The sequence below is a fragment of the Haliotis asinina genome, chromosome 8 (assembly GCF_037392515.1).
Source record: "Haliotis asinina isolate JCU_RB_2024 chromosome 8, JCU_Hal_asi_v2, whole genome shotgun sequence".
Classification (NCBI taxonomy): Eukaryota; Metazoa; Mollusca; class Gastropoda; order Lepetellida; family Haliotidae; genus Haliotis; species Haliotis asinina.
The window spans coordinates 49580783-49599456 of NC_090287.1; the positions used below are offsets into that span (position 1 = coordinate 49580783).

Below are 18674 nucleotides of genomic sequence, written 5' to 3' on the forward strand. Positions count from 1 at the left end.
TTGAAAACAGAGTCACGTGCGACTCTTGTTGCGACTCTTTGTTACGTTCCCGGGGAAAACATCATTTTTTTATTCCCAATTTTGTATAGCAACTCTCTGCCGCCATTATTACATGACTGGTAAGGCCTCTGCGTAGTTTTGAACTAATTTACGACGTCTTAACTCCACTTCTAACACCAAAATGCCGGTACTTCACCACGCACCAGAACAAGGTTTGCCCCAAACGTACTTGAAGTATGCTAGACTGGATCCCAGTCTACCCAGGCTATACTGACAATGACGTAACTGCCGGTGCCACGAGACGTGTGATGTAATTAGTCCCTCTCGCCTCCCCGATGTCAGTGACGCCTTGGGAGAAGATTATTATATTGTAATTGGGAGGAGAGAAATAATTGAATCAGAACTCGGGGACCGAGGTCCCCAGAGGCAAAGCTTGGCGAGTCATGGCTGGGAGCTAGACTATGTAAGACTGTTTGTATGGAAAGGCCTTATCATCGGAAGTAATTACGATCTGTCTTATATGTGAACTCAATGGGAAATGCTGATTTGCCCTGAATATTTCAGCTGACCTTGTTTGTCTGCTCCAGTCGCATTAGTATGGGGCGTGGATGCATTTTGTTTGAGGGAACATATTTGGATTTTTTCCTGATGACACCTAATGTGATCTACATGTTCATTTTGCTAGAGGGACATTCGTAAGTGTCGAATCAGCAGTAGAATATAAAGTTTTTCAAAGGATCTCTAATACGTTCACATTCATTGACTTTGCTTCAGGCTCGGTTTTTTGTAACTGCATGTTTCTCTTAGTCTGACATACAGTTTATAATGATTTGGAATTTGTAGATACAGTGAAGAAGCATCAAATGCTCGGAAGCAGGGGGTTCGTCGCCTTCTGAAGATTTTCTTTTCAAAAACATTTGCCCATGAAACTGCCATTCAAGATCGTAACCTGATTTAAAGTCCGTCGACTTGATAAAATTATAGGGTGACGAGCAGACTGGACTCGTGTTGCCATTTCGATTTAGTGGACACGTCCTCAAGCTGTGTTGTTGCCATTGCGTGCTCGCGACTACCCGCCAGTGCGTGAGCTTAGTTATTGACTTGCATGCTGTGCGTCAGACAAAGCTGAAGAGTAGAAAATGAACGAGAAAGGCTCGATTTTGTAGCTTAATGTCCGTTTTCATTGGTAATGGGGCCCCGACGCCCCAGCTTTGTCTTGGACGAAGATAAGGTTTCCTACTTAACAAAGAGTCCCGCGCTCAAGTTTCAGGTTCACTACGACATTTTGAGACCTTCAGCTCCCTTGTCGCCGGCCATGGTTTTTGAGGGTGTCAAAGATGTTTGTGGACTGCAATTTGGATCGTGACTCATTCACGTGAGCCTTTAAAATCGCTAAAAAAACAGGAAACAACTCCTCTGATGTCGTCCAGCCCTCTCTGTCAATGTCGAAAGACAGCCATTTTGATACGGCGCACTGCGCATGACACATCACGTGATAAAGTTTGATTAATCAACGGCGTACATACGAGACGACATGTGGTTTATGAGACGTGATCACCTTTCTTAGTCGCGCAATCCCTCTCCATTTGTCAAGTTATGGGTGGCGCCAAATTCGTATCTGAGCCTATTCATTCTGACAGGTATGAAGTGTCACTAATGAAGGGCGGCGGAGCAGTTTCCCCTCAGCTAATTAGCAGCTTTGCCTTAAGTTTGCACCGTCATGGAATGCTCATTCAGCTCTTACGTACCGTTTTTTATCTTTAATAGAAAGTAAATGATTTGAAAAATGTCATTTCATGTGTTTTAATAGGTCACAGTTTGATCAGGGTTTACCTGACGCAACCTTCTCTAGAGGTATTATCAAATAGCGACGAAGAGCTATCGAAGTATAAGTAATAAACAGATTTGATTCAGATTGTAACTAAAGTATGTTTACAGCAAGAAACTCTTTTATGAACTACAGTATTTTCGGGTATTGTCATGATTCCGCCACTGAACTACGTGTCTGGTGGGCCTCGGAAATAAGATCTCCATACTCTCCTTGAGTCCTGACTAGCCATGCTAGCAGTTCTCGTTATTCGCACCATGAAACGAGATTTCTGTAAGTTGACAGTCGTCGGCACCGAAGATGATGTAGTCTGTTGTACAGACCCTGAAGCAAATATATCCAAGAAAAGCCTGTGTAAGTCTAGAAAATGTTGCAAGTCTAGATTCTCTTAGCTTCTGAAAATGAAGAAAGTCCCAGGGCTCCATTTCATTATATTAATGTTTTTTAACTATGAACATTTTTCAGTAATGTTAATTATAGAGACTAGCTGGTAGTCTAATGATGATGTTTCTACACAGAGAAAGTAGACATTCTTCCAAATGATCCCCTTGGGAATTCTTCAGCACATGCCATGAAGAGGTCAAGGTCACAAGATAGAAAAAGCTCAAACAAATATTTTGCTTTACACTTTTTCTAAAGGTATTTCATCGTGTACAACTGAAGTTGTTTATACCTTTATATAGGAAATTGAAAGCGTAGGTCAATGGTCAACATGTATATTTGTAAACTGTAATTGTGTCATAGTCACTTTCTGAGGCATTGTTACCTCTCTACATGCAGAAGTCTGTTTTTGCATGTGTGTGCAAACCCTATCTCAGCTATCGTCTCTCAAAGGGTAATGCCATCTTTGAGGTTATTGTGACTTTGTTATAGGTGCACTTTTACATACACCGCGGCTTGTTGGGTCTCAGAATTTGTTTTGATATTTCAAGGTCTGGAGGTAACTTCATGGAACTACATGATGGTACATTGAGAACTTACACTTTTGGGAAATGGTGGTGACGGGACCTCCTCCATGTTGGAAATAGATGCAAACGCCTCCATGTTCCTCTTTTGTTTGCATGGAAAACAGAAAAACTACTCACGTATTTGTTCACTGTTGCGTTTGATCAGACAATTCTCCTAGTATCTTATATAGCACTAGTAAGACAAGTCGGAATACACGATGTTTACTTTAGTTGTTATGTTCGGTCAAATGAGATGTGTGTAGTCTTGAAAAAAGGGAGTGATGTGTGATCTTGCTATTGTCCATGCTTATCCAGCCGTGTAGCCCTTGTTTTCTGTCACTAATGCCTAGGTTTTGCTTGAGCGTTTATTGGTTGTTTTTTGTTTTGTTTTGTTTTTTTGGTGCGATAATCCTACTGTTTGATATTTCACGAGGGTATTTTCTCCTTGTCTCCGCCTCACACATACCAGAGACTGTTTGTTTCTGATCATCTTAGATAATACTGCCACCTAGCGGAGTAAACAGCTGATACCGATGTGACAGGCGCGAGGCGTCCTGCATAAACACATCACGCTTGCGCTAACCAGACACCATCAAGACACCGGGGCTCCACAGAGAAACTTCAGAGACTCAAGCAGTAGACCAGCATATTGTTTTCCTCTTGATGTGCCTTAGCAATCAATCCGTGGTCATGGCTGAGGTGGTTGGATTTAAACCTTTCTCAGATTCGTTTTGGTCTGGGTTTTGCTGAAGCATTCCCGGAAGTAATGTCTGACGAAATCCCCTGGGCTGCCAAAGGCAAAACTACCGGACTGAACTTCGCCTGTTCTACTGTACCGGTGTATCTCGCTATGAGGGTAGTTATAAGCGGCATCCGTTTCCTGTAGTACATGAATATATCTGTGGCGGTTAAAGGAGTATCATGTGCTAAGCGGCGCTGGGGAAACTGTCTTAGATATAAAGTTAGGAACACTTTTTGATAATGACTGGAATTGTTCGAAAGTGTTATGAGGACACCTTTGCAGGGTAACTAGGAAGGGGAAGCGAACGTTTTCAAATGCCTACAGTTTGAATTAAAATCGAAACCTCTGGCGTCCATTGGTAATTGCTGACCTTTCCAGAAAATGCATATTCCACTTAAGGCAATAAGTGCGACAAACAGTAATATGCAATTACGATAAGTGAATCGAATTTAATTTGTTTAATTCGTTCACGTGTAACATCAGACTAGTCTGGACTCCACTTCGTCTAGATTGCAAGCTGCAACAGAGTCCAGCTTAGACAGGTAGCCCGCAGTTACATGTTTAAATAGTGGCACTTTCCTTGACCTAATCCCCCAACGTTGTGAGGTGCAAGTGAACGTGGGCCTGCTGTGTCGTAACAGCATGAGTCTTTAGCCTCTGTGTGTGTAATAAACACACATATACAAGTGTAACAAAGACACACATACAGCTATGTAGCAAGGGCGCACTTCCAAGACGGCTGTGACAGCCACGACAGCCTCACTGGGGCAACTCTCTTGTCAGTCCCTGTTTGTTGGTTGACAATTATTTGACTCAGTTTACAACAAACACTTGTCAACATTTGTTATGACATATTGGTCACCTGAAACTAATCTTGAAACCCTGCCCGTGTTAGTGTGTACAGTTCAGGCATTGGGAATATGCAAACATGTCAATGTTTGAAGCCTACCCAGTTGATAGTTTAAGGTGTGCTGACACGAGATGGTGTGGTCGATCTGTGTGGGGAGTGCATAATGTGCTGCCACGATCATCAAACTAATGATTGTTTTGAGCATGGACCAACTGAGGACCGTTGTCACCAAGTTAATTACACATGGAATGTATAAAACCTGATTTATGTAGTGAGTTATGTAGTTACCATTTGTAGATGTCTCAAATAGGTCATAAAAAGATGTAGTCCTCTTTATGTACAACAACGCAGTCTCTTTGCAGGAATTGATGGTAAGATGTCATGCAAACTTATGATAGTCTAATTGTATAAGTACTGTTATTTTCCTGCACATTGAAAAAGTTGTTAAGATTTTCTTGCCAACTGATTGAACCATCGGCGTGAAGGGAGTGTTGAACTGAAAAGGTTCTGGGTATCTCAGCCATGTGAAAGGCAGTTTATTAAGCAGGGTATTGGTTGGTTAAGACTGTAATGTGACAGCTGGATGAAAGACGTAACCTGATGTTGTGGGGCATCGCCATGGTGTCCAGCCCAGTTTCCTCGCGCATACAGAGTGCCGTAATGGCTGAATTGTGGCGTGTTATACATTTCTCTCACCCACTCACTCTGATCATCTGCGATATGACAAGATAGGACCCCTAGTTCACCACTCTCTTTAACCTGATAACAGAGCGGGAACAAGTAGAGGCAGTTTGTGCTATCGTCAACAAACATTTGTAGAATGGCATTCATCCACACATATAGCAGCTTCACGTTATGTCAGCGATCCGGGGCCTGTAGACCGGAGCAAGAGCTTGTTTAAGAGCTTGCGGCTATTTCAGTCAGCGTTCACTATGGAATTCTGTTGTGATGCCTTGGTGAGATTAAGACACATGAACGCATACCGTGCTAGACTGGATGATGTTACAAATTGATTTTGATAAAGAGGCTTTGAAAGTTGCCACAACAGACTGATTCGAAGACGGTAGAACGGTTTAATGTATTGTTTAATTGTATTGTTTCGAAGGATGTTGTGTTACGTTGCAATGTAGTCCGCTACAACGTTCTTCGCCAGGTTTCACGTGATCTATGTATGAACACGTTCTTCGTTGTATTTTCTTAGTTGTCACAGTGACAGCATGCAGAATACAACCTGGATTCTGGGAATCATTATGTTGACATGTCTACACGTTTGGTGTTCCCGAGAGGGTAACGAGGTTTTACTATGCGCCCCATATCGTAACGATCAAGTGTCTGGTACTTATGTACACTCTTCTGCTTCAGATTTCCAACGACATGTCTACACGTTTGGTGTTCCCGAGAGGGTAACGAGGTTTTACTATGCGCCCCATATCGTAACGATCAAGTGTCTGGTACTTATGTACACTCTTCTGCTTCAGATTTCCAACGACATGACCAGACTTCTTCGATTCATGTCGACCACGCCCTTCGGCTCCATGGCAATGAACGACTTCCGGCGGCAGCAGTTTGTGTTGGTCAACGGCCAGTTGAAGCTGTCAGATGTTGATGACGTCGGTTTTGATGAACCCAAATGTCAAGAAGATCGGGACTGCTATTTACATTTTTCCAGTTCCAATTTTACAAAACGGTAACGAGATTATACCAAACCTATGTGAAATGAACATATTTTCAGAGTTGGAGGAGGGGAGGAATATAGAACACGCGGTGAAAGGTCTCTTACTTGATCATGTCTATCGTTCCAATGGACTGGAGTGGGTTAGGTTAAAGCGTCGATGACATGCTATGGGACGATAGGATAACATAGTGGTGGCTCAAGTTTATCTGACCCGTGAAGGTCCGGGGTAGAATAGGCCTTCAGCAACCCATGCTTTCGACTATGGTTGTCGTAAGAGGCGACTTACGGGATCGGGTGGTCAGGCTCGCTAACTTGGTTGCGCAGTTGCCAGTTGCACAGATCGATGCTCATGCTGTGGATCACTGGATCGTCTGGTCCAGACTCAATTATTTACAGACCGCTGCCACATAGCTGGTATACTGCTGGGTGCGGCGTAAAACCAATCTCACTCACTCACTCACGTTACAATCCCAGTGATTGTGTTGTTGTCAAATTAGTGTTTCCGATGTGGACTCTGGTTCTATTCCCTGACGCATTGTGCTATATGGTTAAAGCAGTATTAAACGATGCGTATATACCAACTCACATGTATGACTAATTTTCCAGATTGCCCTGCTTGCAAGGTCGATGTAATGGTTTCAACGAAATGAGGAACATTTTTAACGCTGGAAGGCACTTCACAACGTTCCTTCTGCCCCACGGCGCTCCACCACTTCTAAAACCGCTCATCGACCGGGTTGTAGACGCCTATGAAAACCTCAGCCTCAACTCACGACAGCTCGCGGACAACATGGAAAAGATCGTCAGTCTATACAAATCAGGCAGACACCTCAACAGGACGGGTGTAACCGTCCCTAGACCAGGTACTTTGACAGTAGTAGTTGTACTAGAAGAGGCTTTGTACATAGTCATTGAAGTAATAGAGGTCATCGAATTTTGGGTGATATGAAATGTGGCTTGAGTTTAATATTCAAAGGTTTCAGCTGACTGCACTTACATATAAAAACTATGCATGGCCACACTAAATTAACACATAAAGATAAAATTATTCGAAAGGGTTGGTGTATCAGTCTTCGTTGAGTGTAGAATTTAAACATGAGGAGGTGGGAGTCTTTGGCCCAATCTGGTCATTACAGGAGATGTAACTTACAATACTGTAAAGGTATGAAGCAAAATTCATTGTCATGCACTTGGCTGTATCGAAGTTTTATTTAAGTTTCATTTGGGTATGAATGTGATTATATCAGAAGCATAAGATAATAGCCGTCCACATACCTTCTGTGAAAATTATGAGTGTTTCTGTCTGACTGTTCATAATATATGGCTAGGGTGTGGGGTGCGGGTGATGATGATGTTTATGGAATAGCATATGCAATGTGAATGACCCATCCCAACCCTCTACTAATATTAACGTGCATAGTAAGTGACCCCCATTTGCTTGTCATTTACAAAATCAGTGAACCCATTCCAGAACATGTGCACAAGATTGATGACCCCCACCTCCCCAGTACAAAATGGGTGTCACCCTCACAGCAACCCCTATCCCCCTACACCCCCATCCCACCCCTACGCCCCTCTTGAAATCATCACCACCACCCCTAGCCATAAATTATGAACGGTCACTATGTACGTCGTGGGTATTGAATGTCCTGAATCAAACATGTTAGGACTGTTGAATGAGTGGGGCAACTTTCCTCTTAAATGAAAACGTCTTAGTACTAGATTCGACTTGGTTTCTAATAGTCACGTCTTTTTCGTTACGATCAGATCTAACTAATGAAACATCTGCTTCACGCTTCATTCGAACAGAAGATAAATATCGGGATCTATTTTCAGCGTTCATTCACTATGAGAATAGTGATCTCCCCGGACAATTTGACTATAGATGTCGCTTCTCCATGTCGGGAGGCGGATGTACCCTATCAGTGTTTGACAGACAGGAAGCCGAAGATCTTTGTAACCTTGACCCCGATTGCAAGGGATTTGTCTTTACAAACCAAAAAACATGGGCAGGTTAGTATGCAATAGAGTTAAAAAAACAGATTATAGAAGCCCATCTTGCATCTTAAAGTTGAAAAGATATGGTTTGTTTAAGGAAACGTGTGAAACACGTGACTTTATTGCGGACTACCAACGTGGCTTCGGGGCCTTAAGAACAATAACGTTTACGTACAACGTTTATCTTTTCGGGCAGACTGTTGGTGAGTTCGTGTGATTCTCGTAGGAGTGTCACATTTGTTAGCCCCATGTTCTGCTCCTCTGATGTAATGGATCATTAAAATCTTCTATTTAGTTTCCTAAATTGCCACGCCCTACCGTGTATAAAGAGACTGTATGTCGGTTAAATGCATAAAAGGGAAAAGGATATAGCCTTAATGGGAACCTTGGAGATTGAAGAGTGATGTTATTGCTCATGCTTAATGCAATTGTTATGGATTTGTGAAAGCTCGTTTTATGCCCAACCTCCTTTCTACACCATTCCATAACAAATAAGAGTCTTTGATGTGAGAAATAACAAAAAACCGATTACTTTCAAATAATTACTTTTACCTTTACAGGCCGGACTATAGTGCATTTAAAGAACGGAGTAGCATCGCCGACACATAATTCCAATACAGAGCTGTATTTGCGACCGTCCTGAAACGCTCAGGACAGAGTAAAAAATACCGGTTGGAGATTTTCTGTGAAATACCATTGCTGTGATATGGATCGGACAATTTCAGTTCCCACATTTCATTAATGGTGCTCTTTTGAAAAATCAACCCCACTCTCTATCCATCACCGGGCAAATCCGCCAGAAGGAATCGGATTTGATCGGAGTGAAGCCCGAGCTAGCGGATCAGCGGAAGTTGGAATGCGTCGGCACGCCACGCACGATCTCCACGTGCTTATGACTCATGCTTCTGGTAGAATCAAGAGGCTATGATGGAGATTGGAAACTTTCGTCGAAGGTGTGTGGAGGGTTGTGGCAAATGAGGAGAGCAGGGAAGGAATTGATCTTCTTCAGGAAATAATAAGGGTGTTCGTAGATGGATGCTAGCACATCGGAAATTGCTCTGACTGAAACGTGCTTTCTTGGCGCCTAGCTGCCACAGACACTTTATAGGGCTATTATTGTTTGGGGCCAATTGAAAACTGCAGAGGGAAGTAATTTGACATATTTTTGAAAACTCGAACACGGACTGTCCTTGATAGGCTTCGTGTAGCTAGCACAGCGAAAATGGTGTTAGGGTCTTGATGATACCGTGTTGGTGTCTGGGGATTACATGTGCAGACAAGGATGAGGGTCTGTGGACCAAATGAATACATGCTTTGATAACAACAGCGAAAGTACAAAAAAAGACGACATCAAGTGCGTCGCCATTTTGAATGTCCCCAAAGTGGAGATATTGTTTGTGTAGGTGGTGATGGTGTTATTCCAAAACCTGGGAGATTGTGATATTTATTTAGCCCACGTTCAACAATTGATTTCGAAAGAGGGACCATAAATTGAAGAAGAATTAAAGAAACATATCCCAGGCGGAGAAATCCACCGTTATTACTCATTACGAAGTCGGAGGCCTCTCAGTGACGTAAACCCAAGCCTGTTTTGTGTGAAATTGAGAGATTGGTGCTGTTGGTGTGGACTTGAGAAGTACAGAACATATCAAAACATTCCATTGTTCAGACGGTTTGAGTGAAATCGTCTATAAATAAGCTATGTTCTTTTGTCATAATGTTGAAATTTCTGGTAGAGTGCGTTGTCAGGACAATCAGTAGGTGTCAGTGCTAATCGTGCTGTCGGGAGTTCGCGTTTTAGGTGTGTGAGGAGTCTTCGTCAGTGACGTAAGGATGTCGATATTTGTTTGTTTAATATAAATCATTTTTGTAACTACCGTTTGTTGATTCTTTATGTACATGATGCACAAGCTCATTGTATAAACAGGTTCATACACGGAGAGTAGTATTAAGAATTGTGGAAAGCTGTAGTAGTTCAAAACATTTATCAGTAACCGAGTGGTCTAGATTTTTTTCAGTCAGTCTATGTTCTAGATTTTTTCAGTCAGTCTATGTTACACTTATCAGAGGGGTACACAAAGTACGCAGTCTAGACTACCAGTTGATTTTCATGTTTGTGGAAGTCGCGGTAGTTGAGCGGACTTTGTGTGCTGACGATTAGGTGCCTGACTCTTAGGGTGCGGGTTCGAATCCCGGATGGGACTCAACCAAAATATACTAGAATTTGTACTTTACTAAGAAAGTGAAATCACAAATATGACATATGTTGCAGTCTATGTTCAGATTCAATTCAGTTAACAAAACGTTAGATATATGCAGCAAGCCGACCTGTCAAAATATGCCAATGTGTGAAAAAGTTCAGTCTTCCCAACAGACAAACGTCTCTCACATCAAGACTCGGTTATGTACATACTGCCTTCATATTGTTGGGATATAATTTACCAAAGCCTGGTCAAGAAAGTAGGTGATTTACATGAACAAATCTGAGAAACCTTAAATAGATCTTTTTTCTAGTTTTAGGTACATTATACGCACACTCATCAGTATCATGTTGAAAGTACGAAAGTTCTTCGTCACCGTGTTAAAATCCATTACAAAGTGCAATCAGTCGAGGTGTTGAGAGATCGCAACAAGACGCTTCCTGTCTCAAACAACATGCGACAGCTTATCCATTTTTTCTGTTTATTCTGTTGCCAGGCAACCCAATTGCTTGCAATTACAAGCAGCTCTTAGTATTAAGTAGTTACAGTGATAAAAGAATTTTAAATTTCACGAAGCTCTCCAGTCAGATGGTCTTTGTCGTGACCAACAAGCATTCAACCAGGAAGAGGCTGCCACAGGATTTACCACCCTGTAGTAATAACAAAGCAATCTTGTGGGCGTCATTGGGTCAGACCGTAAGTTTGTATTAGTTTAGCAGGTTGGAAGAGTTTGGGGCGATTTGTGCCAGGCCCCGTGCACATACATTTCAAGTAATATTTTTGACTAATGAACGGAGATTTAGACTGAATCGAATTTCAGATTATAAGATGATTTAGACGAATATGTAACTGTCTCGGATATTATGTTATTGTGAACAAAAGCATGGCTCTTACATATAATCATCACAAATGTGAAGCCTCCTATTCAACTTTTTGAAAATGTGGAAAGTTCAAACTTTTTATTTAGTTTCAGACATTCCTTATCGCATTACAGTTATACTAAAGAACCCAAGTTAGACGGTATGGAAAGGAGAGATAGTGTTTAGTTAATGGGTTAGAAACATTTCAAGCATGATATTTTACCCATCCAAAATGACCATAGCTTGAAGAAAAGCATTATATTCCATTGGCAGTGAAATAGGCATTCCTTTACAATAACAGTCTTAGTATTTATTAATTAGAACTATCTTAACTATTAAACGTTTGGTTGTACATTGAGGCGAAATAAACAAGGAAGTTACAATATTGGTCTGCAAGTTCCGCTATCCCCGGGTTCCCGCGTTCGACTCCTGCTATAGTTACAATCTATGTCGATTAATACCCTCGCCTATTGTTCCAACAATAGTTCCACCTACATGTAGCCATAAGAGGGAAAATACAAACTCGGCCACATATTCATTCACAAGCATTCTTTTACATTCACAAAAGCTCATTCACACTCAGTCACAGCGACAGTCAGACACTTTCACTCACTCATTCACTGCCACGCACATTCACAGGAGCAGACAGACACTACCTGTTGTCACAATAGAAGGCAAACGGTTTCTCTGACAATTACTGGCTGAACTGTATTTCACAAAGTGGATCATAATCTTGGATCTTGGTTTCAGATTCTAAAGAAACAAAACAATGGGAGACCCTATAACCATTCATTTGGTCACAATTAGTGTAACCATAGGAACGGGTTGATTGGCACTAAATCTGGCAATCATACGGCCAACGGTAAGATGTCCCCAGGTTCCTTGGGCAAATGCTGTGCTCACGGCTTTCTGGAAAAGCTCGAGCTAAGCGTTGACAGATTTCTTGCAAAACCTCGACGTCTAAAAGCAACGTTTATTGAAGGTTTTGATGAGTACATTAACGTGCTTCCGCTCAAAGCATTTTGTGAGATTGAAACTGAAAGGTTAAAACGTTTTCAAAAATTACTATCAGGCATGGTGGAAGAATTCTTAGATGGTTCCATGATTCACCTCCACAAGTGCGAAACTAACCCCTAACACGAGAACCAGTTGACCCTAGACGTGCACTCTCTGCGTCTAACACGACAAGCACGGGGACGCCGTGGTAAAATGTTGTGGGGAATCTAAAGCTTTAATACCGATAAAAGGATTGTATAAGTTTAAGGTTTAGGACACCGCGAACTCACAAACCAACGCTATGTTACTAACATGTTATTACTCTGAATGACGAAATAAATTCAGGTAAAATTGGCCTTGATCCGAACGACCCAGTGACTTGATGACAAGTCTTTAAGGTACAAATTAATAGTTTAGAAGATAATTTATTTAACATATTAAGCAACAGACTTGCCTCCTTAGAACAGCCCACTTATCTAGGCTTGGCTCTTCGAGCAATAGAATTACCTTGTATCCATGAGCTCAGAATTGGAGCAAGGCTAAGCTTGACCCAGCTGCGAGCTGTCGAAATTATTGTCGTAACTAATGAAGTCAGACACAGAGCAACGACAATTATATATCTGGAATGTGGACTACACTCTGACCATACACAACCATCTGTTTGAATCTACCATCGTGTTTCTGTGAGTGTAAAGGATGTGTGTGGCTAGGGCGACCACCGCTACAACTGCACTCAATTCTTCATGGGAAAACTGTAAAGATGGATGGCAACTAGTCGCAAATGTCCGGTAGGTTTCTCTTTGTTTACGGAACCTTAAAGGGATGAGTGCGAACATCTAGGAGGTTGCGGGACGCCATGATATGGCTCTCATGCATTATTCGTGGCGTTCGATGTCCCAGGTTTTGTTATGTTATGATGTGGGTTTTTATCTATTCAGATGTGAAAGATTTCACCGTGTTCTCAGAAAACCAGGATTTATGCCACTGCCGGTGTCCGATGAATCACATTTGACCCGAATCACAAATTTTCAACTCAACACCTCACGAGCCACACCTAACCACCGAACCGTCAGTCGATAATGGTATGATACATCCGATAAATTGTAGGTATTGTGCTTTTACTTTTATGTTCACTTCACATTAAGTGTTTGAGTGTCAATCTAAAAGATGATGAATAAATAATGAAACCCCATAACATACCTGTTCTTGTCTACACCTAAATGGGCACAATGTGTGAAGCCCATCTCTGGTGCCCCCACCGTGGCATTGCTGGAATATTGCTGAAAAACTAAACGCACTCACTCTTGTCTACAGCCTTTATATGTCGATGTTGTCACTTCAGCTTGATAGCCGTGCATGTGGGGATATACACCGAAATGTCGTTAAATGCAAGACACAATCAGTTGTTAGAAGAAGATGAACGCCAGCAATTCCTCGACGCCACCCAATAACGTGTAACGGGCCATTTCACACAGGATAATACAAACACAACCCAAACTCTCTATACAGCCACTTTTTCTGATTTCACAACATGGCACCACGGTATGAAGTTCTCGGCTTACCATACGTGCTAATGGAGAGCTTCGGTGACTTGCTTCTATTCTTTATCGAACACATTGTGATGTTCGGTAACAGGGACAATACATGCTGTTCGAAATCTGTGAAGATTTCTGTCAGGAACGGGTCACAGCAACCCGTGCTGTAGCGTGCGACCTAATGGAACTAGATGACTTGCCTAGCTCAGTGTGTCAAGGTACCCCGACATTTTGTATCCAGTAATAGAAAATCATAACTGCACGGTAATAAGGAAAAAGCATTAACTAATGTCACTGATTTTAAGTTTTTGCATAGTCCATTTCGCGGTTGCATCAAATGATACAGTTTTGGAAACCATTTCATTCTAAGGAAACAACAGAAGAGTTAACCATTAAACTTGTATGGGCAGAAAGACTAACCGTACGTTGTTGTCAAAGACGATTTGGCAATGTTGGTAGTTCCGAACTGTTCGAAGTAACTGATTCAGTAAAATATCCATGCTTTGATTCTGAAATCTGGGGACCCGCCCCATCCTAGACTAACAACTAGTTACTGAAATGAACATATTTTACAGTAAAAAAACTCATAGTGAAAAAAGTTTTAAAAAATACAATGTAATGAAAAGGAGCCCATAAATCAAGTATGGAGTTTCATGTATATATATGCTTCAGCATCTGTACGAACGGCTAACCCCCAACCTATCTCATCCCATCAGTAAAAGAATGGAATCTTTATAAACTACCGGACACAAGTTACCCATTCTCGTCACACAGAGGTTACTTGTCATATCTTCCTATGCACCTCTGTTCTGATACGTCTTTCATGGTTCAGGATTCCATATTGGTTGCAATCAGATTTAGTTGTGCAATCAGCAACGTTGTTTCAGAAGTAATCATTCGCAAGGTCTCGGTAATTTCCGTATGCTTCGAAAAAACTACAACCTCTTCCACTGCGCGATGCGCAAACGTGTCTTCCAGACAGAGCCTTACCATGCAACATCGCCCTCGATGACAACGCACACGCTAGCCATTAAATGTCTCTTGTGTCAATTCAACATATGACCCCGGCAGCGGAGGGACATCTGTGGCCCCAGATTTGCTTGCATTAAATTTAAAGTCAAGTTGGATCTAAGTCGATGTAACACGTGCTCTGATTGGATAGAAAGAAGGGAGATAATTCGTGTTACGATTTTTACCGAGAGGGGAATGAACGAGAAGTGGAACATACGGCTGTACAGGGGTTCGAGAATGAAAGTTGCCACGTTTAAAGTAACTGTATAACAGCTAAAACGCTGGTAAAGGTTTGAACCCAAGCAGAAAACATTCGCCAAAACGCAGCATGGCCCCGATAACAACGCACCTGTTCGGAGACTAAGTACGAAAAGTGCTAAAAAAAGTGTTTGTAGGACACTGGTCCAAATGCTCGTGCATGTTTGTGGCATAAATACCGAGGTTGGACAGAGCATGAATGTTATTACCACCATGAATGAATATGCCACCAGTTACTTGCAGTTTAGCTTATACACAGGCAAACTGTAGCGCAAATGGGGTAGCGCAGCGTAGGGAATATGACCAGTCTTGTAATATGCGAGCGAAGCGAGCAAAGTTTGGCAACGCACTTCCCTCGTTCCGGTTCAAAAAATATTTTTCATGTCAAAATAAAATGTCGCTACCATCAAAGGTACACAAGGTTGTGCTCTCAGATTTCCAGCTCCATATTTCATAATCACTCACGTGAAATATGTTTTATTAGACATTTTAAGCGAAACTCGTGTCAGCTTCCGGTTCAACGCAGTGAAGGAACAGGTTATTATTCCGTATGGGGTCGGAAGTCTTAGAGCACAACCTACTGAGGAAATGGGAGTGTACCTTTGATGGTAGCAATATTTTATTTTGACATGAAAAATATTTTTTGAACCGAAGCGAGGGAAATGCGTTGCCAACCTTTGCTCGCTTCGCTCGCGTATTATAAGACTGGTTATATTCTCTACGCTGCGCAACCCCATTTGCGATACAGTTTGACTGTGGCTAAATGATGCTTTCGTAATGATGGAGTGTAGTCCAGCTTCATCTGAATGATTTGTACACGCAAAGCTCAAAGATAATGACTTGGAAAGTGTTGACGAGTACTCACTTTCAGTAAACACTTTTCCATTCTGCTATACACACCTGTGAAGATATAAGTTAGAATTGATCTACGACAAATAGGAATCGGGTGGTCAGACTCACCTGCTTGGTTGACACGTCATCGCAACCCAAGTGTGTAGATCGACGCTCATGCTGTTGATCACTGGATTGTTTGGTCCCGACTATTATTTACCTACCACTTTATTCACTCTGCCATGCAGAGACTGTACACAGATCAGAAAAATCGACATTGGTCTAGGGGAGACAATCTTTGAAACATCCCGAATATCAAGCGTCTGTAAAATACCCATAAGCTGACTTGACGTCGCTTGAATTTACGAATTTTTCATTACCATCTTACAATGTAGAAAATCCGGTAAGATTTTACAGAAAATGATTAAGCTGGGTTTATTGATGATGCTTACGTTCCGAGACGAGACACTTTTATCAAATTTTTAACATGTTATGTGCTTGAAAATACTGGTGTAATACCTACTCGTGAATTAATAAAAATTAGTCACAAAACAAAATTGTTTACAATCATTAGAATGTCACCACGTCCAGTGAGATTAGTTTTCACTATTAAAAGATATTAAAAGATATATTACTCCCGATAAACACAACAGACTGCGTTTACGGGTTTCTACTTACCAAAGTGTAGATTGTACGAGCGATTATTTTAGTTTATTAGATCGATAGTTACCTCCCTTAGACCGTTGTATTTGATTAGCCAGTGGTACTGATCGTAATTGCACGATCTGATAGGTATGGTCTTTGTAGTTCAGTTCTCTCAAGTCGTAGGGAATAAAACCACAAGTAAAAACTTAATTTATTGATTTAATGTTTTATGTTAATAATTTGAGAAATTAAAACTCGTTGTGCTATTTCTGCTACTGAACAGGGAACGGGTATGACATTGCTGGTGTCGGATTCAACACCATTGCGGTACGCTCTGAGTTCTCTCCCTTTGTTGGTTCTACCGGCTGGTTACATTTACACAGTTTGACTCCCGTTCCATGAGAGTGTCTACATTGGCAATTTCCATCCGTCATTGAGCCGGCACTCCTCTTTGTCTCCCTGTCTGAAGTGATTTGCGAGTGATGGTTTCCCGTATCAGGGACCTCACTGTCCAAGGAAGACGTGGACCCTTGACCAGAATCCTCATATTCAGGAGCGCACTCTTCGTCTTGCATGTCTACATCTACCGTGACTTCCGGTTCCGGGTCTTTCGCAGGCACAATGAGTTCATGGTTGCCAAGAAGTTTCGCGTTGACGGAGTCGTACCTTCCGCGTTTGACCAGACAGCATAGACATTTTCTGGATTGCCATAAAATACTGAGCAAAAAGAAAGCCCAGCCTAACGTACATCCAATTCTCCAACCTGAAACATAAGAGGCACAACTCGGGTGAGATATATTCTCCACAGCAACACATCATATTCCCAAGCCATATTATGCGTATTGTTCGTGCATTACATGCTATACATTCCGACTAAACAGCTACATATATATTCGGGGATATCTGTAGTTTTAGAATTTCATACGATTTGTTTTATTTCGCAAACACCTTCAACAATGATCAGGCTTCTGTCATTACAACATTAACAAGCTAACTATACACATTTCAACCGCGGTATTTGTAGCTTTGGAGATTATTTCTTAAGCAAAGAATCCGTCATTCCAATGAGAAAAGAATGCATGATGAAAGCGAGAGAGAGAGAGAGAGAGAGAGAGAGAGAGAGCGAGAGCGATAGAGCGTGTGTGTTGTCATGACAACTGATACATAAAACGGGGGTAGCGGCAATAATATATTCCAGTCTCTAAACTGATCGCTAACATCCTTCTTTACATGACTACCATCCTAGTCACTGTCATTCAGTATCGTACCTTCTATTACGTTCTGGAGACACTTTATCTCCTCGGAGTGGATTTCACTGTTCAGGTACACGGACTCGTTCAATGATTTCTTTTCGTTCCCAAACACAGTAATTTCGTTTGCCAGCCTTCGACTTTCATTTTTCGAAATTGCAGCTTTTTGCTGTGAGTCTTTGATCTGTGCTTTGAGTTGTATGACTTCAGAATGGGCTTTGTTCAGATCTCTGCTACACTGCAATGTCAGTGTTCTGAGATTCTCGTTTGTTCCGTTAACATCCGATAATCTCTTTTTCAAATCCATCTCAGCGCAGTAAGCGGCGCAGTCACCAGGCATGGTGGCCATGCCACATTCGCTGTCTCTGTCAGAACAGTGAAAACATCTCTCTCGTTCATCAACACAGTATTGTCGCCCGGCTTCACAGTAATCTCGGTAACACCTATACCCGTGTGTGATTCCAGTATGCATAGAAAATACAACGAAACATGTCACTAATAATACCATCTTGGTGCACGATATTATGAATCCCGTGCTTCCGACAGAGAAGTTGATGTGTTCTTGTGTTGTAGCATGAAGTAGTTCCGAACTCTAAACGTGTTGAAGTCAACACGGCCGACACTACCTTTTATCACGTGTCGTCTCCAGGTAATTCTGCAGAGTGGGAAACATGGGTGTAAAGGGAATTATTTTATAGTGACCCGGGCTGGGGAAACCCACTTCTATTTTTAGGGCTTACGACACGCCCGGAAGTCTCTAGAATGTGAAGTTACAGTTACAGTTTAACACACAATGATTTCAGCAATCAGATGTCACCGGGTTGTCAAGCCCGAGAATATATTTGTTTCCGGCTCTACTTAGCAGTCGTAGGCCCATAGTCAGCTTATGACAAGGGGTGAGTGAGTGAGTGAGTTTAGTTTTACGCCGCAGTCGGCAATATTCCAGCTATATGGCGGCGATCTGTAAATAATCAAGTCTGGACCAGACAATCCAGTGATCAACAACATGAGCATCGATCTGCGTAATTGGGAACCGATGACATGCGA

At 41.9% G+C, this 18674-nt stretch overlaps 2 protein-coding genes across 6 annotated transcripts in view; one reads left to right on the forward strand and one right to left on the reverse strand.

Annotated features, from left to right (window-relative positions):
* Positions 1-9916, forward strand: part of LOC137293495 (extracellular tyrosine-protein kinase PKDCC-like) — a 50778-nt gene extending 40862 nt beyond the window's left edge. For all 5 annotated transcript variants that reach the window (XM_067824068.1, XM_067824065.1, XM_067824069.1 and 2 more), the window contains exons 4-7: positions 5846-6054; positions 6649-6905; positions 7879-8055; positions 8601-9916. In XM_067824068.1, coding sequence (XP_067680169.1) covers positions 5846-6054; positions 6649-6905; positions 7879-8055; positions 8601-8683 — 726 coding nt within the window. In that variant the 3' untranslated portion in view covers positions 8684-9916. The remainder of the gene's footprint in view (positions 1-5845; positions 6055-6648; positions 6906-7878; positions 8056-8600) is intronic.
* Positions 9917-16573: 6657 nt separating this feature from the next.
* On the reverse strand, positions 16574-18294 carry LOC137294662 (uncharacterized). The gene is made up of 2 exons (XM_067825731.1): positions 17646-18294; positions 16574-17140 (listed from the first exon to the last, which is right to left on the reverse strand). Exons 1-2 carry the CDS (start codon positions 18133-18135, stop codon positions 16650-16652), a joined length of 981 nt encoding a protein of 326 aa, XP_067681832.1. The 5' UTR covers positions 18136-18294; the 3' UTR covers positions 16574-16649.
* Positions 18295-18674: the final 380 nt, after the last annotated feature.